A 13,358-nucleotide genomic window follows, 5' to 3' on the forward strand; every position below is an offset into this window, starting at 1 on the left:
CACACACACACACACACACACACACATACACACACACAGGGGCCATCAGTCGTTGCTGGGCCATCAACCCTATTTACGGTGATTGTAGAAATCATCCATGAAATATATTAAAGTATGAGGACATTTACATAAGTAGAGGACATGCACTGGCAATGTGATAAGTTTAGAGTGAGGCCACCACCTATTGAGTTGCATAGTATGTAGTATGATTATAATGTAGGTCTTAGAATGTGTGTATGGTAAGTTAAAAATTACCTATTATTGTTTTCATTTTGTTATAATGCATGTACATGGTCAAAACAGAGTGAATGACATACAGACACACTAATGTTAGACTGAGGTAAAAGCGATAAATGTAACATTGTACATCTTTGGTAATGTTAATGCTCTTTTGTCACTTACATACTTTTTATTTACAGAAAACAGCTATATGTGATGATGATTTTAAGGTGATACCAAAGAGAGTAAAGTGTAGCTGGTACTTAATGCAACATGCCTGCCAATAAAGCAGATTAAATTATACTTCAAGAGAGAGACAGGAAGTGGGAGACAAAAATCGCGTTTTGCAGGCAGAGCCAGACACAGAACAAGGTAATATAGAAAAATACTGACCAGTGACACTGAATGTCATCCAGAAAGCTTTCTTGATTACTTTTGTGTGTATCCAATGCAATTCATTGTAGATCTGTTGCAGGATGTGTAGCCCAAATGGTGCATATATTCCTAAAGGCTATTCAGGAGAGCTTTAACGTGCAAATTTAAATAAAACGTTTAGGCCTACCTTTTGCGGAGGAGAGCCCACGGCCATCTCCACGTAGTATCCCTGACCAGACTTGCCACGCAGGTTATCTATCATGTCCACAAAGCTGATACCGCCTGCCGCCGCTCCTCTCCGCCTGCGCACAGCGTGCTTTCCCGCGTTGCCGCGCTCGCGGTACGCGGCGGAACGAGGCAGCGGGGGTGGCTGTTCAGCGCGAGCGCCTTGCCGCAGTGGCATGCGAATGGCTAGAGGCAGGCCCGAGGCGTCCGGCGCGGATTGACCGCTGCTGAGCAGACACAACGTCGTCCATATAAACAGACATGTCATCCAGCGAGGCTGTAAAGTCTCCATGTTGAAACTCGACAAAAAAAAAGTGGTAGGCCTATGTTTGGTTTTGACTTGACGACACTCGTTCAGTTTGACATCCAGTCTGCAGCGGCACAGGAGAAGAGATCAGGTGGCGATGATGCTAAAATGACGGCTAAAACCATGATGGCAGTTGCACCACACATATAAAAAAGGGACAGGGTCACTGTGTTTTTTCACTAAATGAAGAGGAATTACACCAATTCAGACCACGACAAAGTAGCCAAACATAACAACAAAGTAAATAGCCTACGCGGAAAATCAAATCACCCTTACAATCAAGCCAGGCAACCCTCGGTGTTACGGATAATTTGAGGCGACGGGTAAATTACAGGCTCTCCCCTCCGTGCTCAGTGTATCAACAAACCGCAGGCCTGTGTCGTTTTCTCCGCGCATCCTCATGTCAAACAAGCAACCTAGACCATCGTCGGAAGGCAGGATGGCCGGTGAGCTACCGTAATCCGCATCCTTTCCGACCCGTTCATTCAGATCTCCGCCCAGTCTTTCACCTCCTCCTCCTCCTCCTCTTCCATCCACCCCGCTGCATCCTTCAGAGCTGCGAGAGCGTGCATATCAACACCGTCAACATGAAACATAAAAGCACGCGACTTCCTGTAAGCATTTTCTAAATAAAATCCCCCAACTAAACTACCAAGCAGTAGGCTAGGCTAGGCACCGTAGTTATGGGTTAAACTGCCCAGTCTGTAAAATGGAGGTTTCCCTTTATGTGGGCCTAATCCACTAGTGAAAAATTTTACCACATTATTTGTGCAATAAAATGATGAAGCCTATGTTAGGCCTACATTAGGCAATATATACATTTTAAAAAAATCCCAAACTGAAATAAAAGCTCATTCAAAGTGGCTTGGCTATACCAGACCAATTATTCCACTCTGATGTAAGGTTACTTAATGCAACCACTCCAGTAGTGACTTTTACAATGTGTAGGGTAATTAAATTTTACTTTACATAATAATGACCTGGACTGTCTTCTTTAAAGAGTTTTGGTAGGTTACAGGTGGAGGCTACAGTAGGCCTAGTACCAGCATACATTATAATGCAAACCAAAGGACTGCCACCCACAGGCCTGAATGGTTTTAAATGATAATTATAATAGTCTTTTTTGGACTAGTTTGTGGTTGTGTAATTGAAATATATGTTCCATGTTATTGTATAGAACTTTTTTATTTGGATTCATATCACTTGTTTAACAGCATTATGGCTATAGTACACCATTGGCCTGTTGTTCGTTTTTCATAACGTCTTTTATTTTGAAGTCAAAATCGCTGTCATGTCATGGTTTTCGTAGCTTCTTCAGGAAACATCGCTGGACTACGTCCATGGGGAGACTCCACATTCTGGTTAATGATGTTTTCTCCTTAATTGCTATGCGGATCACAGATGTTTCTATTCCCATTATAGGCTATCATCTATTTGGGGGAATTGCTACCTGCTCTAATCCAGAACAATTTAGTCCACCTTGCTTTTTGCAAACATCTATTCTTGTCTAAATTAAGGAGAAAATCAGAGACTAGGATCTCAGAATGTAATTTTATTATATCAGACGGACAGATGCTTTGCAGTTGCACAAATAATATTAACGAGACATTAGACATTGTCTATACTATATTAAAGAACTTAATTGATAGTTTGTTTTTTGTAGGAGCACCACTGTATTGTTGCTGTAATGTATAGTACTTTACTATGACGCCAAAGTGCTCTTACTGTATGCTATATATTATTTATAGCACATGGCATCATTGCTGTACATCTATCATATTGCCATATACATAGTAATTATGATGAAACACAATGTATAGCATCCCTATAAATTATTTATGTGAGTTGGACCACAAACTATAAACAAATTACGTATGATATAAAATGAGGAAGCAAGCAGTAGATCAAATTTAACTCAAGTTCAGTCAGTTTGCTTCTCTTTATGACAGACTGTCTCTCTCTTGAGATGATCATGGACAATCCCAGACAGATGGATTAGGAATGAAGGAAGCAGGTGCTAATACATTATTCCCATCTTTCCTCCCACAGAGTCCCACAGAGTCTTTGCAATGGTGGAACAGTCCACACTGCTCCACCAACAGTGGGGCTTGGTCTTCCTGTCCTAAGGACGCAGGAGAATAAAGTTAGACAGGTATTGATCGGAACTTAGATCAAAGTTTCTATCTGTCTATCTATCTATCTATCTATCTATCTATCTATCTATCTATCTATCTATCTATCTATCTATCTATCTATCTATCTAACACTGGAGTAGTAATAGTGGTAAGAAGAATAAACCACTAAGAGGGCTTTGACCTGTGCTTGAGAATGTTTTTCTTTTACAGTAACTCTGCCTCTTGTATGAAGCATCTGATCGGCAAACAGATCCAACAAATGCAGTAAATGATCCACCAGAAGAAGAGTTTTATTCTCAAAGCAAAGACAATTTTCAAAAGGCCTTATACAATCTGTGTTACAATTGAGAATGAAAATGTGTTATGATATTTAAAAAAAGAGTGACAACTACAATGAAACAATAATGTAATATAATAAACATAATTCATTAATTTACTGTTTGTCAAGTTGTTACACCCGACCTATATTGTAACATACAGAGACATACTCACTGTTTGAAGTATTTGAATCCCAGCTTCCCTGCTGTCCAAGTTTGTTGGTGAGGGGTGCAGCTCTGCCCTCTGGTGGACACCACATTGTCAGAGGTCCGGAGTAACCCACTCTACACACACACACACACACACACACACACGCAGAAACTGCATATAGTCACACAAGCATAGTAGAAGGAGGTGTGCATGTACACATATATATATATATATATATATACAGTATATAATCACCATAACCATGTCCCTCACAGGTTTTCCATACATGGCCAACAACTTGCCATCTGTAAACCTCCGTTGAAAACAAAGGTCAAAGATTAGCTATCATAGGGCCTGCTGCCTTATCACTATGTACCAGCTGATAACAGTGATACAGATACACTATGATCTAGTCGACTGGCCATTTCAGGTAAAGTTTCTTAATCAGACAAACTGTTTTCAGACCTGACTGAATGATAGAAACGTACCTGTCATGGGGGTTTGTAGTCCTGAAGCCTTTGGCAAATGGGTTGCTAGCAATTTTTAGCTGGGTGATCTGGGGGGGGGGGTTATAATAAAAAAATAAAAGTAAAGAAATTGATCCCTAATCCTGTATTAGATATGTCAGTTAATGTACAATAAAAAGCCTGCTGTAGCCTATTGATCCTGTGTTGCCTACCCGGTGGTTCTGATAGGCAGTGACGGCCAAGAAGCGTGTCTCAGGGAAAGAAAAAGAGCAGAAGTTCCTGTATGCGTTTAAGTGACTGTTTGCAGCTGGATCTACATACACCACATGGAAGCGCGGCTGGTAGCGATGCATGGAGTTCAATATCATCTATCAAAGAAGAAGTTGGAGAAAACACACAACAAGAAAGTCAAAAGAGAGTCATTTCAATATTGATGGGTCTTTCCTGATCAAAACAAAAATTAAAACAATGTCCTTTGTGTCTTTAAAGACATTGACTGACATGTCCATTGTCATCCAGCAGATTGTTGGTGAGCTTGAGTGTGTCGAAGGATACAGTCTGCTTCATCCACTGGGCTCCACAGGCAGGTGAGTCTGCGTGGAAATGCATCCTACTAGGGGCTACAACATCCGCTCGCCCTGCCACCAACCAGGATGAGCTGTGGAACGCATATCTGATAAAAACACACACACAATACACACACAAACATTTCAAATTTCTACAGTAGGCATGGTAAGTTATGATGATGCTTGCTTAGGGGCAACACATCTAGGTTATAACTGGGTAAATTATGGTCTTGAATAAAGTGATGGAAATACTAAAACAGATCATGAATAAGCTAAAAACATTGACTGTACGCCGGAAAAAAAGTACCAATCTCTAACCTGTATCTTTTATTGTCAACAGGGATAAAGTCCATGAGCAGGACATATTTAGCAGTAGGATCCATCCCGGAGATTTGAACCTGGAATGTTGGAAACATCCTCCTGCAGATTGTGAACATGTAGTAAGAGACAACAGAGAAAGATACAAAAAAATAATAAGTGTATGAAAAGGCAATGAGGAATATAAATGAGATATATGATCTAATGATATAAATAGAGTGTTACTGTTACCTTCCAGCTTTGGTAACAATCATCTCTGTGCCCAGCTTGTCAAACTGCTGCCAAAGTGCATGCATCTCCAGCTGAACTCTGACTCCACTGACTTGGGGGGCTTTGACGCTCGACAGTAACCCCCCGTCTGGACAGTAGGGCAGAGATACTTCACAGGTTTTAGGCATATGAGGACCTTAGGAGAGGAGAGAAGTGTTGTGAACTTTTGCTCACATTGGATTAGGTCACAGAATCATCACCATCATCATCATCATCATCATCATCATCAAAGTAATGTAAATTTTCTCAACTGAGCTAAGATTATTTTGATAAAACAAACACTTACCATCCATCATTTTGTATGTTTATAAGGTAAATAATATGAATGAATTTGCCGTTTTGTCTTTAATATTTCTGTTCATTCAAATCCGTTCCTCCACTTCTGATCAAAAGTAGCAACTCTTGTCATTACATCAAGACCAGTAGAAAACCAAACCCACAACTTTGCTAACCAACACAGAACTGAAGGCAAAAATCTTCCTCCCAGTCCAGTGCCAGATGCTGTGGTAGATGTACATCCAAGTGTTCGGAGTAGCTGTTTGTGTCCAAGAACAAGCTGGTTTTATACACCATAAGTTTCTCACTGGGGACCTCATGCCTGCCTCATCCATTACAATACTCATAGTGCCACTGACATGCACTAATCACTGTTGCACGCGCTTGCATGATTGTGCCCCAAGAATTGTGAATACACAAATGTGCGGACACATTTTCAATTGTTTCACATAGCCTAAAGCCTTTAGTGGAGCTTGTCTTGACCGAACAGTAGGACATTAATAACATCCTAATCAGCCCAGTGTTACTGGGTGTGGACAGATGAAGTAAGCAACAAATTGCTTTTATTATTCATAGCCTATTTTCTTGGAGCAGAGTTTCAACACCATACTAATTAGAGAGTTTTTCCCTAAAACTGCCTCAAGTGGACATTTCTGGTTTGGTTTGATGGCAACATGCTAGCACATTTATAAAATGCAAAATATCAGACAGAGTCATTGAAAAGGTTCTGGACTTCTGTCCATTGCTGGCCAATGTTGTTAGGTGTTGTTCAAAGTTGTCTGATCACAAATGTGAATGGTTTATAGAGGTGTGTGTGTGTGTGTGTGTGTGTGTGTGTGTGTGTGCGTGTGCGTGTGCGTTTGCGTGTGCGTGTGCGTGTGTGTGGCTCTATGATGGGACAGTGTTGAGGCGTTCCAGCCTGAGGGGTCGAAAGCAGAATAGCAGGCTTTTCCCGAATGCAGCACACCACGACTTAAGTTTGTCAATAGGTCAACTCACACCCCTGATCAGCTCATTAATCACAGCTTTCAAGGCCACAGGCAGAAATATCTTTTGTGTTATTGGATGCCACTCTTAAGTAAAACAGATTGTATTAATATTGTTCTTTTAGAATGGACCTTGTGATCAATTATGACCCCTCAAAAGGCTGACTGTGTGATATGATCTAAAAGATGTATTAGACTGTATCATATATTTTAGCAGTTTAGATAAAGTTAGGTATATTATGATGTTGGCTTATAATGTGGTGAATTTCAGTTTATCATATATTGTCATAGACAACATTCTGCTTCATTACAAGCAGATCATTTACAGAAGCTTCAACAGTGAATCACAGACCAAAGTAGTATAAACAGCCAGATGTTTATTGAGCTGTATTTCGTCAATGCACAGTTTTCATCAGACAAGCATCAATACACAGAGTTTCAGGCACTTGTGGTAATTCCTCACATACAAGTCCTACACATAATGTAAGCAGTTGACTATAGCATTGAAGAGTAAAGCATGCGTGTGCTGAGTATGCATGTGTCTGTGTATGTATTTGCTTGCATGTGCTTGATTGAGCATGTGTGCCTAAAGTAAGGTGTTTGCTTGGGAGAGAGAGAGAACAAGAGTCCCGCCATTTTGTTGCACAGAAGTGAATCAGTAAGGCTTTGGCTTTATTTTGGGGAGGTGGTTTGGCAGCACATATGAGGAAAGTAGGAATGGAGAGAAAGTCGGAATGGATAGGACTGACAGGTTAGGTGAGGTTAGTGACAGGAATACATTAGGGAGGATTTAGCTCTTGTTGAAGGAAGCAGTGATGGTCTCGAAGATGGACTGGAGCTGAGTCTTGATTTCCTCGACCATAGGTGCAATCTTTGTCTTCAGGGCAACGAGGTCATCAGGGCGAACCTGCTGTGCCTGGTCATAGGCCTGCTTCAGCTGGTCCTTGTATTCCTCGACGTAGGGCGTAGCCATCTGCTTCAGCTGTTCCAGACGCTCAGAGAGCTTGGCACGCACAGCTTCCACAATGGGCATCAGGGCGGTTTTGGTCTCCTCCACGTTGGTAGCCACCTTGGCACGCAGCTCCTCCACAACGGGCTCCAGCTTGGCCTTCAGGGCATCCATCTGCTCTGTGTGCTTGGTGGAATACTCTGTGAAGATGGGTTCCATCCTTGAACGGTAGTCCTGGATGTGTCGGTCAATGACCTCTCTCAGTGCAGCACGTTTGGGCTCAAGGTCGGCTTTCAAGGTTTCAATATCCTGCATGATTGAGGTACGGAGGTCACTGGTAGCATCAGCAATGGTGGCGACGACACTGTCAGTGACAGGGGCAACGGATTGCTGCAGATTCTTGATCTGTGAGTGCATAATCTCCATGCGCTGAGCCAGGGAGGCCCTGGGAGAAAACAGAGATGGGGGAGCAAAACCATTTTAGCCTAAGTTAAATAAACCTATGTGTAAATGGTGACTAGAAATGTAAAAGGTGACTAGGGGAGAAAGGTAAATGAACCACTGAGCAAGAATCAATTACAGAAAGGTGGACTGACTAAGGAGAATGACGTGGCCTTACTTGAGATCCTTGTACTCAGTGTCATCAAGCTGGTCCAGGGCTTTAAGAGCACTGTCCTTCACCTGAGTCATGTAGACATCCATAGCGGCCCGGACGTGGGCCAGCTGGGAGGGTGCATCAGACTGAACTGAAGCGGCCTGAGAGCCTGAGTAGGAAAGGAAAGGTAGGGAGGAGATGTGAGCAGAAAGAGAGAAATGGAGGGAAGCAATAATAAGCAGTTAGAAAATAAAGTATTTCAAATGTAAAATAGAAAGTATATCATATCATATATGATATATCATATATTCCCTTAAGAAATGATGTGTGCAGTACTCACCGACAGCCAGCAGAAGGGCGAGAGCCAAGAATTTCATGATGGTGGTCTGGAGTGGAAAAAGAAGCAACACGTCAACCACACAGTATCACAGTTAAAGGATTTTCCACAATATGTGTTTCAATTGCACAAAGAAGTGAGCCAAAAGCCCATTCAAAATAATGGAAACCTATTTATCCAATAAATCTTGAATCCCCGACCTAAAACAATGCCAAAGCCAGATAAGTGGGCTTAAAAGAAAAGAATGCTTTAACACAACCATTAAAGCTGCACACTAACCCTTACCCTCTGGTCCAAATGAGTTCACACTAAACATATGGCTGCCTATTAAAATAACCTGTAATCTGGTTAGATTAGGGACGACTACAAATTCAGAGAGACGGCTCAAGCAGATTAGCTCTGGACTGCTATGTAAGCCACATCCAGGTTTTACAGTAAATAGAATTATCATCTCTCTTAGCTCAAAGACAATCTCAATCCAGAGGCATTTAAACCTAGGGATCTCCTCATCTTCTCGAAATGAAGATAGCTGCTAAAATATCACCATAGGCTGAACAGCATTATCCCAATGTTACAATTACATCTAATATTTCACAAATAAAAGTTAACACCAAAAGGTCTCCTTACAGAGAAACGTATGTTCGGCACCAGTTCACAAATTCATCAACACTTTCAGATTGCAGAATCTGCAAACTGGTACCGTTAGAAAAAAAACAACCAGGCTAATGTTAAAAAAAACAAGTTTTCCGACAGTTATTCTTGTTTGACTACTTATTCTACAGCCTTGTCCCAGTTAAAGAGCCACAACAGTTGATGTCTTACCTGTTGGAGTTTGTGACGAGACTGAACAAATTCAGCAAGAGCAGACTTTTTATAGTGCCATGAGTCTATGAGGGGAGGAGAGGTGGGGGTGGAGGTGTGAGGGTTTTTTGTCTCCGTGGAGGTGGACCTCAGCCCCCCTGCCTTCTCCCTCAGCAGGAGGAATGGGTTGAGAGTTCAGTGGTCACCCGCTGGGAGGAGAACGCTGGCTGTGCTCAGTCAGCACACATGCCAGCACACACACTCAGAAATTTGCTTTACATTATCAGTATCATAAATGTACGGTAACCTTCACTGAAGTACCAACAAGCAAGACCCAAACAATCCTCTAAATCCACCATGTCTTTTTTAGAACAGGATATTTTACTGATGATATTTCTTAGATAGCTATTAGCAATTTCTTTCTGCTTGATAAAGGCCATTCTCACTTGTCCATAGCTGAGCTGCTCTTGTTTTGTAGAAGACATCAAAGGCTGACATAAACATGTCGTAAAGAGAGCCATGAAGTGTGAATATGAGAAAAAGGGGAGGGGGCGACAAGACAGAAACAAAAGTTTTTTATGATATCAAACAAATGGTCGAGAGACAGGAGAGCAAGGAAGGGAGAACATTGGTGAAGAGATTGTAAATAAAATGGAAGACAAATAGTTACACCTTCCCCACATATCTTCTAATAAAGGTATATCGCAGGGATCTGCACTGGATCCAGTTTTATTTTCTACATTTTTGCAGCATACATTTTAGTTTGACCAACCCTTCCACCCTGCCAGTGGTTTTCTTGCACACCATTTGTTACAGAAGAGTGTTTAGGACAGGAAAGCCACTTTATTGACAGTGCCAGCACTGCCAAAAGGCTGCCAAGAGAAACAAACAAGATCAAACAGAAGACATTGAGTTGTTGCATTTGACTCTCTGAAATGTAATCACGCTCAAACTGCAGTCACTAACAAATAGGCATGCGCTCACATTCACACAGATCCACAGTGCAGCAATCAATTGAGAACATTGTATCAAGACAGACTTATCTCAGTTTATGGATAACATGGCTGGCGTGTGTGTGTGTGTGTGTGTGTGTGTGTGTGTGTGTGTGTGTGTGTGTGTGTGTGTGTGTGTGTGTGATGATTAAAAGGTCAAAGAGTGGTGAGTATGTGCCATGCTGTTGTTTGTTGTCCTATCACTAGTGGACTTTGTCACCATGGCTTCATGTAATTTGAGTAATGATCCTAGAAATGTATCTCTAATTATGCACATACACAATCTGCGTATGTCATAGGTATAATAATGTCTTCTTTCACACAACCCTTATACTCATTAGGTAATTGCCTATTAAAACGTTCATGTCTATTCTTTTGAGATTTGCAATAGTTAAGATATAATCAATCTCCCTTAATGGAAAAAAAACTAATACTGATACAAAGTGAGTTAAATATTTTACTTAAAACTGGGACAAATTGTATACATTTTCAGTCATACTTGTGTATTAATGTGCTGTAGAAATAATTCTGCACAATCATACAGATAGGTGTACCACGATAAAAAGAAAATGTTCCCTTCTGACCTGCAGATGCAGAGTGAAGGTTTGTCTAATAGTGCAGGGTTAGTAGGTACAAGGTTAATTGTCATCAGTGGTGAGTGACAATCAACTGTAACCAAGAGACTGGCCTGTGTTTCTCGCATAATATACATTACAGAAGTTTCAGTAGCCTGTGTAACTAATGCGCTTTTCTCTGAAAATCATCACTCTCAATATCTTGCATTGTCAATACTTGCTCTGAGCGATTGCAACATGTGCAGTTCATATTGTATGCAACATGAAGCAAGATACAACAGAAAGAAGTCATGGATTTTCTTGCTACTGCCTTAAAATAATTACTACCTTGTAAACCTTAAAATGCTCAATTTTGTTGAGACTGTATGAAATGAGTTGACACAACTAAATGGTCCTTTGTAAAGATATGACTGGTATATTGAAATGGAGTAGATCACAAAGGTGCTTGGGCAAGACACTGAACCCCGAGTTGCCCCCAATACTGTGCTTTAAAGTGTAAATGTGTGTGTGTTTATCTGATGTTCCAGCGGGCACCTTATACGGCAGCCTCAGCCACACTGTATGAATGTGTGTAAATGGTGAATGGTTCTTGTGTAATAACACTTTGAGTAGTTGTTAAGACTAGAAAAGTGCCATATAAATACAGTCTATTTACATTTAGAAACATGTATTTGTATACTCTACTTTATGACTCTTTTTTTAAAGGAGCCATTCTCGTAATTTCGTTCATGCTTTCCATAGTTCTGTGTTTTGCTGAATGACAATTAAAGGAATCTTGAATCGCGAACCTCTTAAGTTACCAGCAATTTTCTAATAGAAAAATAAAAACTTGTACATAATGTACAATAGGAACAGAATGTACAGAACAAAGAGCCAAGTAGTCAATAATAGCTGCTTACGACAATACAGCATGCTGGAAGAATTCTATTGTTCGTTTTTAGTTCATGCTGACTCTAAGCAGAATGACACCTACATGGTGGATGAAATGGTCTGCATGGTCCAGTATGTGCCTGTTAACCTAATGTTCCTTTATTTTTTGGTGAGTACCAGCAGTTGAGTCAACTCTCTATCACTCTCTCAACAAAAGTTGAATATTCATTTACTATATGTGCAGATCTGTTTTGTTGGATTTCATTATATTTGTGTACAGTTTCTATTTTCAGGAGTGTGAACCACTTCTCTTTGTGTTTGTTATTGTGGTTTCATGGTTGTGTGTCTGCAGCAATACCTCTATGTCCATTTAAAACCCAAATCACATTTGATCCTTCTTTGTTGTTTGTTACTTCCATTTGCCCTTGTTGTTTATCATTCAACACTGTGGTGTCTGTCTTTACTCTCAACTCCTGACTAAAAACCCATTCACTTTACTGATTAATGGATATGAGCCAAACGGAGCTTGATAAGGCCGTGAAGACGGAGGGGTGACGGAGATCTCACCTCTGTGGGCCACATCAATGCCTGCTAGGATCAGACTGATGTTATCAAGTCTAGCCATTTGTCTGAGACTAATTAGCAAAATACAGCAGACAATTTGAAAATATGGCAGTGGAAGCTTTGTAGTTGACATCCAATAACGTGCATGCCTGCATTTCTGATTGTAAAGTTCTTTATCTAGCCAGGCAAACTATACAAAAGAAACATACTTTTGAACCATTGGTCAGACTACACAAGCAACTTGAAGATGCTACCTTGGGCTTCGGGAAATAGTGAGCATTTATTTTACAACCTATTTCAAACTAAGCAAGCAATTAAACAATTGATCAATTATGAAATAATCATTCACACTAAGAACAGTAAATGCTGATTAGATCACAGCACATGGCCCTTCTCAGTGGCTCCAGCTTGACTGTCACTGAACAGTAGTCTTTGAGGCTTTTTCCCTGGCTCCTGAGAGAGAAGTGTTCTACATATCAGCTTCTCTGAGCTCAGAGCCTTGTCAAAAGAATGACTCTTATCTGGAACAGCAACCTTTGAGACTGCTTGCATTGCACCATGTGGAATCAGCATCCACATGGAGTCATCTATCTAAATTACTACCATCGTAATCGTTATCTATACGAACTCAGTACACTGAGCCGGCTAGACAAATGCTATGGTTGCATATTTCGTGATATTAAAGGCAACCGTCACTTAATACGACAAGTGCCAAATATATTTAAGCCAGGCAAACTGGTTTCTGGCCTTAACACATGTAATTGGATTTATTGATGCTCTGAAAAGAAACACGTCCACATGATACCAGCCTTTGCTAGCAGATGGAATAGAAAAGGAGGCCCTTTCACGCAATACAAGTCAATGGAGAACGAAGAGTTGTTTTTCCTGAGCTTTTTTTAAGGCATGTACTTTACATTTAAAGTTGCACAGTTGCTAGTAGCCAAGGAGGACACGGAGGATTAAAAAAACACGATGCACTCTTCAGAAGAGGTAATTATCCTTACTCGAGTTAGTGCACGAGAAAGTCACCAAATGCCACAATCTTCTGAACACAGCCATGCTG

The 13,358-nt window shown here is 40.8% G+C and overlaps 3 protein-coding genes across 3 annotated transcripts in view; all 3 read right to left on the reverse strand.

The window, feature by feature from the left end:
* The window catches only part of bace1 (beta-secretase 1), a 13,512-nt gene extending 11,809 nt beyond the window's left edge, over positions 1 to 1,703 (reverse strand). Inside the window, exon 1 of the mRNA XM_032506529.1 lies at positions 782 to 1,703. Within this exon, the coding sequence (XP_032362420.1) occupies positions 782 to 1,111 (330 nt within the window). The 5' untranslated portion in view covers positions 1,112 to 1,703. The remainder of the gene's footprint in view (positions 1 to 781) is intronic.
* Positions 1,704 to 2,772: 1,069 nt separating this feature from the next.
* On the reverse strand, positions 2,773 to 5,646 carry LOC116681002 (T-box transcription factor TBX1). Its single transcript, XM_032509567.1, has 8 exons — positions 5,637 to 5,646; positions 5,312 to 5,486; positions 5,081 to 5,182; positions 4,698 to 4,869; positions 4,409 to 4,564; positions 4,218 to 4,285; positions 3,754 to 3,863; positions 2,773 to 3,248 (listed from the first exon to the last, which is right to left on the reverse strand). The coding sequence occupies exons 1-8, from the start codon at positions 5,644 to 5,646 to the stop codon at positions 3,097 to 3,099; spliced, it is 945 nt and encodes a 314-aa protein (XP_032365458.1). The 3' UTR covers positions 2,773 to 3,096.
* Positions 5,647 to 6,969: 1,323 nt separating this feature from the next.
* On the reverse strand, positions 6,970 to 9,373 carry LOC116683944 (apolipoprotein A-I). The gene is made up of 4 exons (XM_032510019.1): positions 9,316 to 9,373; positions 8,497 to 8,542; positions 8,181 to 8,325; positions 6,970 to 8,006 (listed from the first exon to the last, which is right to left on the reverse strand). The coding sequence occupies exons 2-4, from the start codon at positions 8,531 to 8,533 to the stop codon at positions 7,403 to 7,405; spliced, it is 786 nt and encodes a 261-aa protein (XP_032365910.1). The 5' UTR covers positions 8,534 to 8,542; positions 9,316 to 9,373; the 3' UTR covers positions 6,970 to 7,402.
* Positions 9,374 to 13,358: the final 3,985 nt, after the last annotated feature.

This window comes from Etheostoma spectabile, chromosome 3 (assembly GCF_008692095.1).
Source record: "Etheostoma spectabile isolate EspeVRDwgs_2016 chromosome 3, UIUC_Espe_1.0, whole genome shotgun sequence".
NCBI classification, from domain to species: Eukaryota; Metazoa; Chordata; class Actinopteri; order Perciformes; family Percidae; genus Etheostoma; species Etheostoma spectabile.